Genomic DNA, 20,823 nt, shown 5'->3' on the forward strand with positions numbered 1-20,823 from the left:
GGGGTGGAGGAGGGCCTATTCTTCTGTTATCCAAAATGCTGCCCAACTCAGCATGACAGAGAATAACAAATACAAAATACAGTACTGTACTTCTGTATTTTTTATACTCATCAATATCAATCAATCCTTGCAGCTGGGAGTCTTACTGGAAAATATTCACCCACAACACAAAGCATTAAATTTACATGTACCTCTGCAGCAGGCATTGCTGTTTTCCATTAAAAACTATATTTTAAATAAAATTTTCCTTGGTGAAAGAAACCTACTTGCTTTTCTTCAGTGGCTCATTCTTTTCCTTTTATCCATAGCTTCTTAGCTGCACACATTCCCCTACAACTGGGAAAACAGACTGATGGTCCAAAGCTTCCAATGGCAATGTCACTTCCGAAGATGGATATAAAACCACACATAGTGATATCTCTATATCCTGCTCCCTAATTTAGCTTTTTTTTCTAGAAATCAGCTGAAATAGGCTGATAAATAGGAATAGGCCATAAACATAAGATAGTCACTAATAAATCCAATAAGGAATTCAGGAGAAACTTATTTACTCAGAGAGTGGGGAGAATGTGGAACTCACTACCACATGGAGTGCAAATAATAAGTTAGATGCATTTAAGGGGAAATTAGATAAGTACATGAAGGAGAAATGAATCGAAGGATATTTTGATAGGGTTATATGTAGTAGGGTGGGAGAGGGCTTGTGAGGTGTATAAACACCAGAACAGGCCTGTTGGGCCAACTGGTCTATTTCTCTGATGTAAACTCTATGTAACTGAACAGTAAGGTTTCCAGCAGCCATGATATTGTGGTGCTCTGAAAAGTTACGAGGATACATATCAATCTTGGCACAGTCAGAGAGAACTTCAAATCAGCAATACTCAGGGAAGGAACTGGCCTCTTCCATGCTTCTTAACATCAGGCTCCCAGTGGTACATCTGCTGTGCTGAGGAGCTTGAAGGTGTGCGTGTGGAAAATGGTGGCTGCAGGCCCCATGATCAATTCCACTCCTTGAGAAAGGATTTATAATTTAAAGTGTCTTCCGCCAACCCTTAGCAATGTGGGATGCCAGTAACGTAAGCATTACTGACATCCAGCCTCACTGTCGTGGTAATGAGAGAAAATGTGGCATATAGCCTCACCTCACCATTAGCAGCTACTTTGAATATGGCCACCCATTTCAGGGCATATTCAACATTTGCCATCATTTCCAGTGGAAAATCTTAGAAGTGGCAGTGATTGGTGGGAAGTCGGCACAACAGCTCCTTGGTTAATTTCCTGCCAGAGCCACTTAATATTGGTTGTAATAGGTGGTCCACCCGAAGAATGTCTGGGTGACTGTCTTGTGAATTCGATACTGTAAACAATGCAGCCCTCTTATATTACTGAACTGCTTTCAATGGTAGTGCTTCAGTAATTGCACTCAATCCCTTGCTGCTAGTCTGGCCTATTTCTACTGCAGGATGAATTTGGCAACAGCAGTACACAGGCAAGAATTGTGGATGCACAGTTGCTTGGATGTCGTAAAGATAACTCTAAAGCAACTGCATACACAGTTCTTGCGCATGTGCAGTTAGTTCAAAATTGCATTAGTGAATTTGATAATCTGGCTCGGGCATTCCTCAATATCAGGGGGAAGATCTGTATGTGTCATCAATGCTAACTGAGTATTACTGGGCTGCAGAAGCAGGCTGAGAGATGAGCCCACTTGTGGCCACACACAAAATGATGGATCTGATGGCAAGTGCCACTGATGGTAGCTGTTTATCATTGCTTCAGGGAACAATAATATGGATCCATGAAGTTCTTAAACTGCATAAGGTTTAAATTGTAACTGCTCGGTTTTCAGCAAACCCTACTGGACAGGGTTTTGGTGCCACCAATGGCACGAACATCTGGCTAATTATACTGTAGAGTTCCCTCTAACAGTGACCTTGTAATGAAAAGGGGGCATAAGTATTGGTTGCTGCTGCAATACTAACTCACAGCCATGCCAAATGAAGTGTGTGTAACACTGTGTTATCTACCTTAGGGCTTCTTTCAGTACTGTGTGGCCCAATAATGTGTACTGTGGAGTCCTTCAGTCGGCATGCTGGTCATCGCACTGTACAATTACATATGGTATGGGGCAAGCTTCAGAAATTACAAGAGTGAACTTTGCTTGTTTAAAAATAATCAAACTGGTGTGTAAACAACAAATCTAATAGTGACAGATACCTGTAGGTAGTTGGAGTCTTTACAAGTACAAATGATCTGTCATACATGCAACACCAACCTATTAATTCTTAATCTATTCCTGTCAACATTATGATACATTCCAGAGGATGCTGTACATAGTAGGATACTCAAATGTATGCTTCTGGTAAACAGAGATAGCAATACCTTTTGACTTGAATTTGCATGTTTTGTATTATTGCAGTCATTAACTTGTTTTGAAATGTTTGGCATCTATAAATAATGGAAGCGCTAATAAACTATAGGAATAATACACAATAATATGGATCCATGGAAGCTTTTGGACTTTGGGATTAGGCAGATACTGCTAGTGCTGGATTTAATATTTACCAGCAATACCTGAGTTTTCTTTCGAATCAGATTCGGAATCAGAAGTTTCGGATGATTCAGAAGTTTTCTCGGGAAGATTAGGAAGCTGTGCAATATCCATCGGGATGTCCTTATACTCAAAGTCACTAGAAAAATAACACTTATGTTAGACTCTGCATGTATACATCGTCAAATATCCATTCCGAATCTGAATGTTTGTCATTCTTTCATATTAAAGAGAAAGAACTAAAAATCATACTTTAAAACATTAAAACACTTCAGGAGATTCTTCTCTGAACTGATGAATATTTTCATTGGAGCTACTTTTATGCGGCTTATTATCACTTTTTTACTATCAATTTCCACCTGTTGTCAGATTTTGAAAAGAACATTTTCATTCATGTATTCACTTCATCACAATTTTCTTGTCACATCTGTCATAAGCAATTTCAAAATCAAAACCTCCATCAAACAGTTATAGCTCACACAATAAAGCACAAATGACTTGCCTTTGGAGGTATTTTTTTTCAGGAAATGATTTATCTTCATTATTTTACCTGAAGAACAGTGATATTGCACTGGTGTGAAATGTAAAGCTCTAGTGTGACTTTCGGCTGACAAACAGACAACTGACAGTAGCAGGAATTGACTGTGGTTGAAGCTTGGCCACCCTGCACCTGCTGGAACTTGTGTTACCATATCCTTGATAAGCATTACTTCCATATTTATGGTGCAAAAAAGCCTAAGACCTTTTTCCAATTTACTTTAAAATTTTTAAATTTGTTAAAACTTTTACAGTTAAGAACTTTGAAAAGAGCGGGGCCATGGTGGGGATGATTACAACTCTGACTGCCTTGACATCAAAACAGCATTTGACCGAGTGTGGCACCAAGAAGCCTAAGTAAAACTGAAGTCAATGGGGATCAGGGGGAAATTCTCCAGTGGCTGGGGCCATACCTGGCACAAAGGAATATGGATGTGGAGATCTTCCCCCCACGGCCACCAACCTCATAATTCCCCAACCCTGCCCAGCCCGCTTCTACCTCCTTCCCAAGATCCACAAACAGGACTGTCCTGGTAGACCCATTGTTTCAGCCTGTTCTTGCCCCACGGAACTTACCTCTTCCTATCTGGGCTCTATTTTTTCTCCCCTTGTCCAGTTTCTTCCCACCTACATCCGCGACTCTTCCGACACATACATACATAGAAACATAGAAGATAGGAGCAGGAGTAGGCCATTCGGCCCCTCGAGCCTGCTCCGCCATTCAATGCGATCATGGCTGATCATCCAATTTCAGTACCCGGTCCCTGCTTTCTCCCCATACCCCTTGATCCCTTTAGCCTTAAGAAATATATCCAACTCCTTCTTTAATATATTTAATGAATTGGCCTCTACTGCCTCCTGTGGCAGCGAATTCCACAGGTTCACCACTCTCTGGGTGAAGAAATTCCTCCTCATTTCTGTCCTAAATGGCTTACCCCTTATCCTTAGACTGTGACCCCTGGTTCTGGCCTCCCCAACCATCGGGAACATCCTTCCTGCATCTAGTCTGTCCAGTCCTCTCAGAATTTTATAAGTTTCAATAAGATCCCCTCTCATTCTTCTAAACTCCAGCGAGTACAAGCCCAATCGTCCCAATCTCTCCTCATACGTAATTCCTGCCATCCCAGGTATCAGCCTGGTGAATCTTCGCTGAACTCCTTCCATGTCAAGAACATCCTTCCTCAGATAAGGCGACCAAAACTGCACACAATACTCAAGATGTGGTCTCACCAAGGCCCTGTATAACTGCAGCAAGACATCCTTGTTCCTGTACTCAAACCCTCTCGCTACGAAGGCCAACATACCATTTGCCTTCTTAACCGCCTGCTGCACCTGCATGCTTACCTTCAGCGACTGGTGCACAAGGACACCCAGGTCTCGTTGCACTTCCCCTTCTCCCAATCTATTGCCATTCAGATAATAATCTGCCTTCCTGTTTTTGTCACCAAAGTGGATAACCTCACATTTATCCACGTTATATTGCATCTGCCATGCTTTTGCCCAATCACCCAACCTATCCAAATCATCCTAGAGTTTCTCGGCATCCTCCTCACAGCACACACGGCCACCCAGCTTTGTGTCATCTGCAAATTTGGAGATATTACATCTAGTTCCCTTGTCTAGATCATTAATATGTATTAATGGCCCAGAAATTCTGGTCGGGGGCTTCCCGCGGGTGTAAGCCCCCGACCTGCACTTACCTAGCGCGCCGGCAGTTGAGCTGTGGGGCCCCGTGGAATTCCGCTTCGGGGCCTGGCCCAGCTGCCGGCGCGCAGTGCTTGCGTGTCCCAGGGGCGTAGTTAGTGCGATGCATCCCCTGGGATCACGTGAGCCATGGGCAGCCAATCGGAGGAGGGAAAAGCCCATTCATAAGATTGACAGGTAGACCTGTCAAAACTTATAAATACTACAGGCCCAAAATAGCAGTAAACCTTCAAATAATTTTTTTTTTAAATCACACTTTTTAAATAAACTATAAATTACATTAAATAACTATTATAAACAATAATTTAAATTTTTGAAAAAAATAATTTTATATTATAACGGGGCTAAAAATAAACTTACCTTGCTTTAAAGTATTTAAAAATAATAAACCTGTGGAAAAAATGTTTTAATTTTAATTAATTGACCACTTACCTTGCAAAAAGCAGGCCTTACGCCTGCTTTTTAAATGTGTAAATCCTGCAGGCTTACCCTCCTGGGAAAACCTGCAAAAAAACCTAAGTTCAAAGCGCACGCGCAGCCTCCTCTGCGCGCGCGTTCAACCTCTGAACCTCTTCGTTCAGAGGATCGGAAGTGCCAGTTTCCCGCGCATGCGCAGTGCATGCAGGAAACCGGCAATTCCATTCGGCCTACGGGTGAGTACCCCGTGCGTACTCACCCGGGGAGAGCCGAATTTCTGGGCCATTGTGAATAGCTGAGGTCCAAGGACCGATCCCTGCGGTACCCCACTAGTCACTGCTTGCCACTCAGAAAAAGACCCGTTTATTCCAACTCTTTGCTTTCTGTCTGCCAACCAGTTCTCTATCCAAGTCGATACCTTGCCCCCAATCCCATGTGCCTTAACTTTACACGCTAATCTCTTATGCGGGGCCTTATCAAAAGCCTTCTGAAAGTCCAAATACACCACATCCACTGGTTCTCCCTTATCTATTTTACTAGTTACATCCTCAAAAAATTCCAGTAGATTAGTCAAGACACCCTCCGCCACTTTAACAGTTTCCAGTTTCCTGGCCCCAACCGTCTCCTTTTCACTATGGACGTACAACCCCTTTACACCTCCATCCCCCACCAGGATGGCCTAAGGGCGCTCCGCTTTTTCCTTGAACAGAGGCCCAACCAGTCCCCATCCACCACCACCCTCCTTTGCCTGGCTGAACTTGTTCTCACATTGAACAGCTTCTCCTTTGACGCCACTCACTTCCTCCAAATTAAAGGTGTTGCTATGGGAACCCGCATGGGCCCTGGCTACGCCTGCCTTTTTGTGGGATATGTGGAACATTCTTTGTTCCACTCCTTCTCAGGTCCCCTCACTCACCTCTTTTTCCGGTACATTGATGACTGTATTGGTGCCGTTTCCTGCTCTCGCCCTGAACTAGAAAATTTCATTCACTTTGCTTCCAATTTCCACCCTTCCCTCACCTTCACATGGTCCACCTCCAACTCTTCCATTCCCTACCTCGACTTCTCCGTCTCCATCTCTGGGGGTAGGCTATTGATAAGCATTCACTATAAGCTACCTGGACTACACTTCCTCCCACCTCGCTTCCTGTAAGGACTCTATTCCATTCTCCCAGTTTCTCCGTCTCCGCCGCATCTGTTCTGACGATGCCACCTTCCATACCAGTGCTTCCGACATGTCTTCCTTTTTCCTCAACCGAGGATTCCCCTTTACTGTGGTTGACACGGCCCTTGACCGTGTCCGTTCTAATTCCCGCACCTCTGCTCTCACCCCTTCCCCTCCCTCCCGGAACCATGATAATGTTCCCCTTTTCCTCACCTTTCACCCCACCAGCCTCCACATTCAACGGATCATCCTCCGCCATTTCCGCCACCTCCAGCGTGATCCCACCACCAAACGCATCTTCCCCTCACCTCCCCTTTCAGCATTCCGAAGGGACCGCTCCCTCCGCAACACCCTGGTCCACTCCTCTATCACCCCCAACACCCCTTCCCCTTTGCCTGGCACCTTCACGTGCAAGCACAGGAGGTGCAACACATACCCTTTTACCTCCTCACTTCCCACTGTCCAAGGCCCCAAACACTCCTTCCAGGTGAAACAGCGATTTATTTGTGCTTCTTGTAATTTAGTATACTGTATTCACTGCTCACGATGCGGTCTCCTCTGCATTGGGGAGACCAAACACAGATTGGGTGACCGCTTTGCGGAACACCTCCGTTCAGTCCGTAAGGGTGACCCCGAGCTTCCGGTCACCTGTCACTTTAATTCACCGCTCCACTCCCACTCTGACCTCTCGGTCCTCGGCCTCTTACACTGTTCTAATGAAGTTCAACGTAAGCTCGAGGAACAGCACCTCATCTTTCGATTATGCACTTTACAGACTTCTGGACTCAACATAAGAGTTCAACAATTTCAGACCATAACCTCGGCCCCTATCTTGTTTTACTCTCTCTCTCACATGGCAGCTGTCGATCATTCTGCCATTTACACTTTATCTAGTCATCTTTTGTTTCTTAACTTGTCCCATTACCATCTCCTTTTGCCTTGCACCATCATCCCTTTTGTCTCTTGATCTCTCCTGTCTTCCATCCTATCACAGACCTTCCCTTTTGTTCTTTCCTCCCCTCCCCCTTTCTCTGCTCCTAAACTTGCTTAAAAACCTGTTCCATCTCCAACTTTTTCCAGTTCTGACGAAGGGTCATCGACCTGAAACGTTGACTGTTTCTCTCTCCACAGATTCTGCCTGACCTGCTGAGTATTTCCAGCATTTTCTGTTTTTATTTCAGATTTCCAGCATCTGCAGTGTTTTGCTTTTGTATTTATGCAGTCACTTTATCTAAGGCTGTCAGTCCTCCAGAGCCTCAGCATAAGGGTCATTCCTCAAGTATGAGCCTAGAGAGTGGTATCAGTAGGGTATTCAATAGTGTGAGGCTTCAGCTCCTGTCCTAACCTTATGTCTAATTATGCACCTTTCAGCAGGAGGCACTGGATAGCAATTAGAAGTGAAAAGACTGACTGATTGCTCCCCTCCCTTGTACAGGAACACTGAGTTAGTGTCCCCACCTTTGCCCTGGTTGAGATTAGCTAACACCCTGGTTTGTAGGGTTTAGAGCTACATCTCATGGTGTACCTGCCCACTGAGCCATTATGGGAGCCTTCACAACTGGAAAAAAAACCTTTTTTCCTGCCTCTCCCCCAATTCATAGTTGACCTCCTGCATTGGTGCTATTCTTGATTGGCAGGTCTTAGCTCAAATAACTCTATCTCTTAAAGGTGCAGTTTGGTTGGACAAGGCACATTCCCTGGGTAGATTTCCCAGTTGTCAATAGAAAAGTTAAGCAAGACCAACAAACCTGACTGGGACAATAGCAAAATACTGCGGATGCTGAAATCTGAAATAACAACAGAAAATGCTGGAAATACTCAGCAGGCCAGGCAGCAAATTCTGCCTGGGATTCAGGCTTAGATTGAATGGTTAAGAGAGAAGACCCAGATCTCCTGATTAAGGGTTGAGACTGAGGTTTGACCTTGAATGTCCAAATTAAGGAAGGGACCTGCTTGTTAAGGTAAGATCCAATGCTTGTGTGCTTTAGGTATGGAGCTGCCACTTCACTCTTTGTTTTTCTTTGCTTCATAGAGAATTTACTGATCAGAACATCTTACTGCTTTTATCATTTTTAATGTATTGTAAATACTCCCCCATCCCTGTGTCATGCCCCATACCCTAGTCAACAGTGTGGACAGTGAGAGGCTCCCAGGTGTCTGCCTATGTTGCTCAATAAGCAATCACTTAGAGCTAAGTAAAAGCAGATCTAAATAAAATCATCCACTGATTTTCCTCTTTTCTTTCTGGGAAGTATCTGATTTCCACTTGGCATCTCTTAATCATCTGGTCATAATCAAGAACTTATTGCTTGGCAGTCATGTGTCCCAACTCACCACTCTTGGATCCAGTATGGCAGTACAGTAAATTACTACATACTAAGTCACCACATTTTCATTTTAACTGAAGTAATTTAACAGGTCGTATCAATTTCAGCAGCTCAGTCTCCTCCACAATTTATATTTGTATAATTTGCAAACTAATAAAGGATAATGAAATATAATGAAAAGAAATGAAGAGGCCTAATTCACAAAAGCCAAATATAAAATGATAACAGGATTTTTTTTTTACATTATACATGCACCATGGAGATGGTATTAAAATTATATTTATAACATACCATACTTTTTGAGGGTCTTTCTTTGAGTTTATTTCTAGCTTTATATTATTTATATTTTCCTCTTCGGTTGTGCGATGTACCCAATTATGGTTTTACTTCCTCCTTCAGCTTGGGAGGGAAATGATTCAAGTTGTGCACTTCTTGTTGCCATCAGTACTGCTCTATGATTGGCTAACAAGAGGCACATTTTTGTGACGCCTAGCAGGTCTGCCTAATCAGATCACTTCACTGTCAGAGAGCTGCACTTACTGACCTGGGTAAAACCTGGCTAAAACTGTTGGGCATCCAGCTCTTCACTGTAAGAGCAATGGGGCAGATTCATAATTTCCTTTCTCATGAGAGGGCAGAAACAATAAATAGTAAGAGAAGATGTAACCACAAATGTTATCATAGGGTGCTGCATTCTACATGTTTATCATAATTGAAGTTTAAAACATAAATGATACATTTTAAGATATCAGATTCACTTACCTTTTCTAGAATAGAATCTGAGACAAGAGACTATCAGCATGTAGTGCAATGCACTTTTGTGGAAGTTCTTTATTTTCTTAATCTGTCTATGTCATGACTATGTTGTATGTTTACCATAACAGTATTGTGGGATTCATTCGGTGGTAGTAAAACACTGCCAAATGTTTTGTGAAACAGTAATTATCCTGCGTTATTACAGATTTTGTAGGATATATAAAAGTCCAGAAGTTGCCTCTGCTCTTGCAGTTTTTTACATGTTGCTACTGTTTTAGGACAGAGCTATCAGTAATTGATCCCACAAAATCTTGTGTCACACAATCATGTGTTGTGAGTCACTGTTGTTTACACCATACTTTGTCGCAGACTCTCGACTGTGTCCGTTCTATCTCCCGCACTTCTGCCCTCACCCCTGCCCCTCCCTCCCGGAACCACAATCGGGTTCCCCTTGTCCTCACCTTTCACCCCACCAGCCTCCACATTCAACGGATCATCCTCTGCCATTTCCGCCACCTCCAACGTGATCCCACCACCAAATGCATCTTCCCCTCCCCTTTCAGCATTCCGTAGGGACCGCTCCCTCCGAGACACCCTAGTCCACTCCTCTATCACACCCAACACCCCTTCCCCTTCGCCCGGCACCTTCCTGTGCAAGCGCAGGAGATGCAACATCTGCCCTTATACCTCCCCCCTTCCCACTGTCCAGGGCCCCAAACACCCCTTCCAGGTGAAACAGCGATTTACTTGTACTTCTTGCAATCTAGTATATTGTATTCGCTGCTCACGATGTGGTCTCCTCTACATTGGGGAGACCAAACGCAGATTGGGTGACCGCTTTGTGGAACACCTCCGTTCAGTCCGTAAGGGGGACCCCAAGCTTCCGGTCGTCTGTCATTTCAATTCACCGCTCCATTCCCATTCAGACCTCACCGTCTGCGACCTCTTGCATTGTTCCACGGAAGCTCAGCGTAAGCTCAAGGAACAGCACCTCATCTTCTGATTAGGCACTTTACAGCCTTCCGGACTCAATATCGAGTTCAACAATTTCAGATCATAACCTCGGCCCCCACTATATTTTTATATATTTTTTATCCACACCTTTGGTTTGTGCCTTTTCCTTTTTTTTTCTCCCACATGGCAGCTGTCTCTCATTCTTCCAGCGCATTTCACACTTCATCTAGAGCCATCTTTTGTCTCTTTACCTGTCCTATTACTATCTCGTCTCATCTTGAATATCTCTTAATGTCTCTTCACCTCCCTGACCTTCCCTTTTGTTCTTTCATCCCCTCCCTCATTTCCCAGCCCCCAAACTGGCCTTTTAATCTGTTTCATTTCCTGCCTTTTTTTTCTCAGTTCTGAAGAAGGGTTTCAACCTGAAACGTTAACTCTGTTTCTCTCTCCACGGATGTTGCCTGGCCTGCTGAGTTTTTCCAGCGTTTTCTGTTGTTATTTCGGATTTCCAGCATCCGCAGTATTTTGCTATCGTTGTAGTAGACTATCTCAACTCGATAAATTCCACACCTTTGGTAAACATTTGTAACAAGGGAAGTTGGCGCAAAATGTTTCCCAGAAGCCACAAGATAGTTGGCAAACAACTTTCAGTTCACTTTCAGAGTTGTTTGAGGAGCCAAGTGCCGTGTGTTGACCAGCATGAAAAGAAATTATCAACTTAACTGGCCATATATGTATGAAGCTTTGAAGTAGTGAGAAATCATTATTGATTGGCTTTGGTAATTTAATTATCAGTTCACTGGATTAGTCAACAGAATGGGAAAGTGTGGTGTGATAACAGGAACAACGCCTTTAACATAAAAATAATCCAAAAGTGATTTACAGACAAAAAAATTAAATAGATAAAAGGAATGAAGGAGCAAACACCGAACCGTGACAGGAGAGATAGGAGAGGTGACCTATTTTTCAACTACAGGTGTTCTGTGGTATTTGCGAACAAATTCAGAAACACTTGTCCACAAACTAGTCAATAAAAATCTGACACGAGGAAGAATGACTTGCTTTCATACAATGTCAACAAATAAAACTACCGTAATCGGCAAATTCATCAACACATTTTGTTTATGGGAGACATTTGCCAAATAGTTTTCTGACTATTTTATTTAAATATTTGAGTGGCAACAATATCCAAAGAACTGCTGAAAGATGCTGATAAATCTTTTGGATAGCACAATAATATTTGACAAAACATAGACATTAATGAGGCTGAACATCAATCCTTCAAACTAGAGACTAAATTTAATGATCAACAGACAGGGGTAATTTTAATTTAACACCCTCTACAGTAAAATGACTGGATCTGCTGCCCGTTTTGCCCCCAACCCAATTTTACTTTCCATTTAGTAAAATCAGGTGGAGTGTAAAACTGACGGTCGATCCAATCCCATCCGTTTCCCACTGGGAAGGTTATGTTAAGTTACAGCCACTGTATTAACTTTTTGTAAATATAGCCACTGTGTAACTTTTAGTCCAATTGTGAAAATTGGGGGAGGGTTGATGTAAATGAATTTTTAAAGACAAAAGTGACTTAATAGTGCGTGAGTGGTACATATGAAAAATGTGAACAATAGTAACAAAAAATGAAGGGAAATGAAGGGCCTCCGATGGCCCACACTAGCCCAGCCAGGCGGCGTGGTGCCGAGACGCGGTGCTGGGCTGCGCAATGGCGGTCACGGACCATGCCAAGGGCCGCCACAGATGGCCAACCTGGAGGTCGGCCAAAAAAAATAAAATGACAGCACGGGTCGCGCCTGAACCTCCCTTTAATTAGAGCCCCGCGAGTGGAGATCAGCCCAGTTCGTGACCCGCGAGGCTGGCGCTGACACCGTCCGTGGCAGCCTCGCGTGGCACAGCCGAATTTCTGCCGCAGGGCGGTAAGGGGTCGCAACGCACGGCGAAGCGGCCCGGGGTGCTACTGGCGGGGACACAGCGCTATCGGCTAGCGCCTCAGTAGCGCCCTGCTGAATTTCTCGGGAGGCGCGCCCCCGCCTGGGCGATATGCCCTTTGCGCCCCGTTAGCGCCCCCCGGAGGCACTAATGGCAGGCGCAAAGGAGCTGAATTTCGCAGCCCTAAACTTCTTAAACACTAAATTAGAGCAGAAAGCCGGAGGCACTTTTTCCATGGAACTTTTAAATATTGAGCATCAAAACACATTTCTTGGCACAACTGGCATTTAGAAAAAGAAAATCTATGTTTGGACAGGAACAATTATCTTACCTTAGAACATAATTGACCCAGATGACATTTTTTTCGTTGGCATTTTTTGCATTGAACGCAATAGTGGCACAGGACTGGATCCAAATATAGCCTCCATTTTTCTGCAGCCAGCGATAGTACTTTGTTATACACTGGCCCTTATTCAATACTAAAGAAAAGAGATCAATTTCTATTAGCAAGAGAAGTATTGTAGAAGGGATAATTATAGTTAGCTGTGTTGCACAAAGCATACCCCATACACCCTTTCATGTCACTTTTTCATGGTGAGTAAACAACCTGCTCCCATGTATCTGCCACACTTAAGCAGGTCACTATGATGAGCACAAGAGCAGACTGGAGTGACTTGTCCTCGGCTTTCTCTCACTGCCTTCATCTGCAGAAGGGCAGGTTATACCTGACAACACTTTTGAGGTCAGGAACTTAACATGTGAGGAATCAGGGATGCGGGTCTGCATCGTTTACATCCTACCATTTCACAGCATGTTGGCGCACTGCCGCGTTAAGTATTATTCACTGGTTACCAATCTTACACAGAACATTGAAAAACTTAGCCACAAAGGAAGGTTACTATTTCTAGTTATCTGGCTAAATGTGGTAAGAATAGAGTTGAGAAATATTGAATCACTTCTTTTTGCTCTGCGATCTGTAGTATGTTTAACAAAAGTTGTAAGGGAACACCTTTGAATATTAGCACTTGTGCACTGTTACAAGTATTGGCATTATATGTATTATTGCATGCAAGAAATAATTGCAATTGCTAATGTTGCCATTTGGCGAAATATATTCAAACAGCAATTAATACATACAAAATTTATAGAAGAGTGCCACAATCAATTCTGAAGCATCCACAGCAGATTTTCAATAACATAATAACATCCTTATTACAAAACTTGACCACAAGGGGGTGCATTTTTCTCACTAGACTAACCACTCCAGGTCTGTGGAATGTACAACTGCCATACTTCAGCTAAAATGAAGAAACTCTAATTACAGTAATAAATCTGATCATCTTAGCTGTGAAATGGTTTTGTCAACTGATACATATTTCCATTAATCATTTGCAACTATAAATTAGAACAAGATGGAATGTTTCAGAGCAACATATTTCATTTACCACTGTGTTCAATCTGTCTGTTTAATTGCAACTAATAAGTGTCAAATGTACAACTACTGTAGAAATTTTGTGCAAGGAAACTGAAAAGAGCATATTCATCTTTGATAATGATTTTCAAGAAAAAATTGAGTTAATCCTCTAGTTTGCTGGTCAATAAAAGTAATGTATCAGCTACAAAAGAGGCAGAATTTGCATAAACAATAAACACAGCTACAGCCAAAATTAAAAATCATATGACAATGCTTCTTGTAAAATGATAAATGCCTTAGAAAAAAATGAACCTGCACACAGTCTCAGTGAACTGATCTGAGAGCGCAATCAGGCTTACCTTTACCATTCTTGGTTACACTTCCTAATGGGTAATCTTTCTATAACAAAATTCCGCCACAGTTAAATTTAGATTGCGATTTTGGGCACTGAAATTATAAAATGGATCCTTTGGTTTACACTCATCTTACACACACACCGATGAACTAATGATATACCACCTTGATAACCTAATTCACAGATTTTAACTAAATGTCAGTGACGATTGTGAATGTTATTTATTGTCAAAACTTAACAAGCGGTTCCTTTTCATCATTGTTTTCATAACATCTGTTACACATTAAACTGCACTGCAACTTACCTGAAAACATAGCCTTATTAAGTCACATGGCAGCTAAACTGGGGGGAGGAAACCCTGACATATGGCTGCATTTAATTCAACAGCAAAGTCAAAAGCTGTAGCACAGCTGCTGTTAACACTGGGCCAGGTTACCATCAGCTGGATATCACATCCTATTTGCACATAGCATTCGTATAACTTTAGCAGTAGCATTAACCTCCCACCATTGAAGGTTACAAATTCAAATCTTGGCTTTGACTGGCATTCAAAGTTGCTTTTCCTTATTGAGTTGTCAGCGAGCCTGCTGGACGGGTCACTGTGTTCAATTTTAGGAGATTATCGGAAGGAAAAAAGTGACTGGAAACATTCTCATTCGTGAATAACTTTGCTGATGGTTTTGAACAAGGGTGTAGCTAAGACCAGAAGAAGTGTGCAGCAAGATTACAGGGTACCAAAAAATTGTGTGTGCAAATACACACGCTCACACACCTAAGTGTATGTAGATTCACACAAAGATGAATTCATAGTAGATAGTATGATATCAACTTTTAATATACTTGTCAAAATATCTGGTTAGGTGGACCTTTGATTTGTAATACAGTATAAGTCTTCCATTTACTGCATAGATTAATGAAACACTACTTAAATCTTTATGTTTCCACAATGATCCTTCCGCTTTGAAGTTCTCGGGTCGAACCACAGCCACTATGGTACCCGAGTGGCTGTCTGCCCACCACAGCGGTGCAAAAGTACTTTATTGGCTATGAAACGCTTTGGGTTGTGAAAGGCGCTATATAAATGCAAGTCCTTCTTTCTACCTTGTGGGTTTTGCCTTCAGTTGCATATGAATATATATGGTTTGGGTGATAGCATTTCAAAAATACATATAGTGGACACTCAATTATCTGCACTCCCACCATCTGCATTCTTGATTATTTGGGAGGCTTTTAGTGGATAATGGGAGGTCAGTGTGAGTGGTGGCTGCCAGCATTTTTTTTTCACGATCTTTGGTTGTCCTGCTTCTGTCAGCAAGATAAGATGATGCTGCAACAGCTGATTTATCAGTTGGTCATCTGGCTCCAAGCTCCTCTGCCGTCTGGCTGGAACTCCAGCCACCCAACCCACCATGAGCCCAGGACAGTTGTCCAAAAATGCTCCCCTGACGCAAACCACAGCCCCCCAGCTATAGAAGTGAGTGCTAAAGACAGCACCTGCTCATCTTCAGTGATCCTGCTGGCAGCCTCCATTACGCTGATCTCAGTGAAACTGCTGACTTTAAAATCAATACAGGGTGTGTGTTGAATGTAACACCAGCTGGAGCTAGCAGGGGCATGTTTATAAGGCAGGCACTGTATGGAACCTCAGCAGAGGCTGTTCAGATCACTGGAGGTGAGCACTGGTAGTCTTTAGTGCTCACCTCTATAGCTGACAGGAGCAGTTCAATGGAGGTGAGTTGCGGTGGAAAATACCAAATTCAACAGGCAGCACATTCAGAGCATCTGTCAATTTCCATTATGGCCGATGATTAAGTCTCCAGTGTATACATTAGTTGTCATAAGCATAAGCTCTCACAACCATTTAGAAATTTTGTTCTTTCTACCTAGCGCAGTGACATAATAGCACTGACACAACTTTTATATATTTAAAAAGAGTGCTCAGTTATTCAGAGGAGCATTTATTTTACCGGTCTCTGTCATATTTGTGTTGCTGCTTCTCTCTGTCTTGTCTCCGTATCATCAACTGCTGTGCATCTCTTCTCTCATACTGGGAGGCAAGTGCCAGGTGGTCGGTGGGGGGAGTGGGGGATGGAATAAAGCACTAGAAGCACTTACAATGTATTGTAGTTCATCCATTTCCTGCTGTGCACCTTTAGTCCATGATCATCATTATTTCCTCTCTCTGTTACCGGAATCAGGAGGGGAGACCAAAGACAGGCACTTGGTTCAGGGTGGGGGAGGGCGACGGCGGCAAAGGAAGAGGCCTGATGCCTGTAGAGGTAGCAGCAACCTGACAGCCACAGAGGAGCAGCGGAGACAGGCACCAAACAGCAAAAAAAGGCAAGAAATAAAATTTAGATTTTTTTTTTAGCTTTCAAAAAAAATTTAAGGGGTGCTCCCGAATGGGAGAGAACGGAGCGGGGATTGGTTAAAGAAAGACTTGCATTTATATACCACCTTTCACGACCTCAGAACATCCCAAAGTGCAACCATTGAATTATGTTTTGTGTTCAGTCACTGTTGTAATGTAGGGAAATGCGGCATCCAATTTGCGCACAGCAAGCTTCCACAAACAGCAGTAAGTTAAATGACCAGTTTTAGTAATGTTGGTTGAGGGATAAATGTTGTCCAGGACTCCGGGAGAACTCCCCTGCTTTTCTTCGGGACCTTTTACGTCCACCTGAGAGGGAAGATGAGGCCTTGGTTTAACGTCTCACCTGAAAGACGGCACCTTCGACAGTGCAGCTTTCCTTCATTACTACACTGGAGTGTTAGCTGAGATTGTGGTTCTGATATTTACGCGGAGGCGGGGAGGGTGTGGTTGAGGGCCAAAATGGCCGAAGAACATCGAGCCTGCACCGACACATATCCCACCCTATCCCCGTAACCCCACGTATTTAATCCCCCTAACACTAAGGGTCAATTTATCATAGCCAATCAACCTAACCCGCACATCTTTGGACTGTGGGAGGAAACCGGAGCACCCGGAGGAAACCCACGCAAACACGGGGAGAATGTGCAAACTCCACACAGACAGTCACCCGAGGCCGGATTCGAACCCGGGTCCCTGGCGCTGTGAGGCAACAGTGCTAACCACTATGCCACCGTGCTGCCCTCTATCTGCACTGTGGGGTTTCTGTGATTCTGTGAACACGGCAAGGCCAGGGACGGGGAGATTCTGCCGATCTTAACTGCAGGACCTCACTAACATTTTGTAGGTTTGTCACTCACCTGGCAGCCGGCCAGATTGACAGGTTGGTCAGTGGGTAGGAGGGAACACCAGCGGCAGGAAGCCACAGTCGGGGACCCTTGGGGACTGTCTCCGGCAATTGACGGGGGGAGAAGCCTACAACCGGGCCTGGGGTGAGATTGGCAAACGAGGCCGGGGGGGGGTGGCGAGGCTCACGATTGGTGCTGGGGGAGGCCGAATGATTCCTTGAAGGGTCTGGGGGAGCGCTCCTGCCCACAGGAGTGCTATAAGAAGCACTTACCTTGGGGAACCGGCAGCTCCCGCCTTCCTTTCACTGCCAAGTTTCCCAACCCCTGGGAAATCCATGTAGCAGTGAACAACGATGAGTCAGCTTACAGGGATGAGGTCCAGCATCTCGTGAAGTGGTGTGCCGATAACAACCTGGCCCTTAACATCAAGAAAACCAAAGAAATCATTGTGGACTTCAGGAAGTCTAAAGGCGGAAGTCACACCCCCATCCACATCAATGGGGCTGTGGTGGAAAGGGTGGACAGCTTTAAGTTCCTCGGAGTCCACATCACAGAAGACCTCTCCTGGTCCCTCAATACCTCCTCTCTGGTGAAGAAGGCCCAGCAGCGCCTATATTTCCTAAGGAGGCTGAAGGGATGTAACCTGTCGCCCCTGATCCTCTCTAACTTTTACCGCTGCACAATAGAGAGCATCCTGACGAACTGTATTACAGTATGGTATGGCAGCTGTAGCTACTATGACCGGAAAGCCCTGCAGCGGGTAGTCAAAACTGCCCAACGCATTACCGGCACCCGGCTACCGACCATAGAGCACATATACCAGAAACGCTGTTTACGGAGGTCACGGACCATCATCAAAGACCCTACCCACCCCAGCCACAGTCTGTTCGCCCTCCTGCCATCTGGGAGACGCTACAGATGCATTCGCACCCGTACGACCAGATTTAGGAACAGCTTCTTTCCCAGGGCTGTCATCCTACTGAACTCCACAAATAAACTCTAAAGCCTGCACATCTGCCAATGCACTTTATTATGGTTATGTTTATGTTAATGTATTACAAGCCAAATGTATGTTGAATGTTTAAATGTCTTAATCTAAATGTACACTCTCGGGAGCCGCAAGCCTACATTTCGTTGTATTGCACTTGTGCACTAACAATGACAATAAAGTTGATTATGATTATGATTATGATTATGATAAATTTCAAGTCGAGCTCCTAATTTCACTGTGGCAGTCTGATTTAAATATGTTAATTAAGCATCCTGTCTCTCCATGGCGGGACACTCGGACGCTACAATATTTGCCGCTGTAAAAATGGCAGTGTGCACGTGGGCAGTGGGTCGCGTTGCACCTTTTTCACCTGTACCCCCCCCCCCCGTCCACCCATCATGGGAGGGTTAATATCAAGGCCTATGTTTCTGGAGTGGGGCTTGAACATACGATCTTCTGACTCAGAGGTGAGAGTGCTACCACTTGACACAGTTAAAATGGAGCAGGCCATTCGCCACTCCATTCCCGCTGGTCTGCAATTTTAATACTGCTGGTTTTGGTGGTAGATAACTCCAGCGGGACCCTCAGTAATAAATGCAAATTGGGGTCCCATGACATACAGGTGAAACTCTCGGGAAGCCAGTGAAGCTCGTTAGTGTGAGTTAGAAATACTTTCCTCAATGGGGCCCGGAGGAGCAGGTCTGGCCCCGAGGCCCGTGTGTTAATCCGTCCCTGCAGGCATCCAGTGGGGGGAGGGGTTACTGAGGGGGAAAATAGTCTTTGCAATTCCACGCATGGTGGAAGACTACCATGGTGGAAGTTCTGGTGGAATAGCCAGCTATCTCCTACTTTGATTGGACCTGTTGCCTGGAATTACCCAGTCTCGCTCTGTTGATTTTTTAATGGGATTGGGGCAGAACAAGAGTTAGGCACACCCTCTGCTGCATCTCCACCCATTTTAATATTGTGCTGGTTTTCTGCCAGAAGTGACGAGGCACAAGCATGTATACTGTAATAATATTCAAATCACAAAAAGGCATTATCAGATATATTTTCCATCATTTTTGCCATAACAGGCTGGATTCCAGGAACCTTGTCCCTCTCTGGCATCCAGCATTGCTATGGAACAGAGGGTAGGTATTTAAATGTCATGCCTGGAAAGCCTGTGCACCAGAGCAGTGCTCTGGAATTATTTAAAAAAAATAATATTCAGCCGGTACCGTGGAAGCCACTGACCACACAAACTGTATTTTGTCTCAAGACCAAACTGCAGCCAATCTCCTCCCCGCCTTGCAGGCTTACTTCCCAGCGGATGTTGGGGGTCCCACATAAATGCTGTACATGACCCCAAAGCAGGACAGTCAGCCAGGATGAGGGGTGCATCTTTATGGTGGATGAAAGTCCTGTTTCTTGGAAGATGTGCCCCAATTCCATGATTGTGGAAACTCTAGCCTGTTCCGTTAACTGGCAAATTTAAAGACTATACATGGAAAATATACATGGTGAAAAATCTAGATTTCAGCCCAACTTTCTAAGTTCTGCCTGGTGGAAAATGGTGAGAGATGTTATCAACATCTTCTAGAGGAAGATCACAAGTGCGTTACACCATAAATGAATCCTAGATGTCAGCACAAACAAGTCTGAGCTGTGAAGAAACACTTGTATTAAATGTTGTGAATCAACATACATGCATTAGGTGTCACTAAATGATGACATATTGTAATACTGATCTCTAATTGTATTGGCCAATGTCAGCCCATGTTAGTAAACAGCAGCTGTTCAGAGGCTGTGTTGTATTTGTCTAAATTTGTGCTTGCATCCCTTGAGAATTAATTTCCCTGCAATGTGACGGACATGAATGGAAATGATGATTAAAAGGTTTGTGTATGCATATGACACTGTACCTGCACATAACATTAATTTATAGCTGCAAACTTAAGCAATCATAAGAATTACTGAGCAAAACAGTTTACTAGTGAAAGAAAAAGTCAACAGGGTTAATAGGGTCTGTAAATGGTAGCATGGCGTTTACTTGCTGAGGTCATTTGCTAACAAGTTAACAATTCTTGTGCATAACATTTCTGGAGCCTTTTAACTGATTACTAAACCATGTCTTACATTTCTTTAATCAGACAGAAGAAGCGAGTTGCACATCCTCCTTGCCTGTTTTTGTAAATAGCTTTCCCAATGCACCATTCTGGCACTGAGATAAGATGTGGGCAGCCTGTTCCTGGGTCACTGCCAAAGCCATTTTTGAGTCAACTAGTAGAATGTTCATGAGTGTGAGGAAGAAGGGAGTTCACTTTCCCCTTTATCTAAATGTTCTTCCCTTCTGGCATTTCTGTCCAGTGAGGACATACCAGGTGTGTAATTGGGGAAAGAACCCAAAGCCTAACACTGTATAGCAGAAAGCATTAATGCACCAATTGACTGTGCCAGTGTGCTGCCATTCCGAAGTTTCATCTTTCTTCACCGTCAATGATATC

The 20,823-nt window shown here is 43.9% G+C and overlaps 1 protein-coding gene across 3 annotated transcripts in view; it reads right to left on the reverse strand.

Moving 5' to 3' along the window:
- The window catches only part of npas3 (neuronal PAS domain protein 3), a 1,485,068-nt gene that overhangs the window by 5,322 nt on the left and 1,458,923 nt on the right, over positions 1 to 20,823 (reverse strand). For 2 of the 3 annotated variants that reach the window (XM_086003381.1, XM_086003383.1), the window contains exons 10-11: positions 12,690 to 12,837; positions 2,566 to 2,690 (exon numbers count right to left, since the gene is read on the reverse strand). In XM_086003381.1, coding sequence (XP_085859507.1) covers positions 2,566 to 2,690; positions 12,690 to 12,837 — 273 coding nt within the window. The remainder of the gene's footprint in view (positions 1 to 2,565; positions 2,691 to 12,689; positions 12,838 to 20,823) is intronic. The other variant, XM_086003382.1, reaches the window with a different exon arrangement.

Source organism: Somniosus microcephalus, chromosome 12 (assembly GCF_052327205.1).
Source record: "Somniosus microcephalus isolate GS21.2 chromosome 12, FLI_Smic_1.0, whole genome shotgun sequence".
Taxonomy (NCBI): Eukaryota; Metazoa; Chordata; class Chondrichthyes; order Squaliformes; family Somniosidae; genus Somniosus; species Somniosus microcephalus.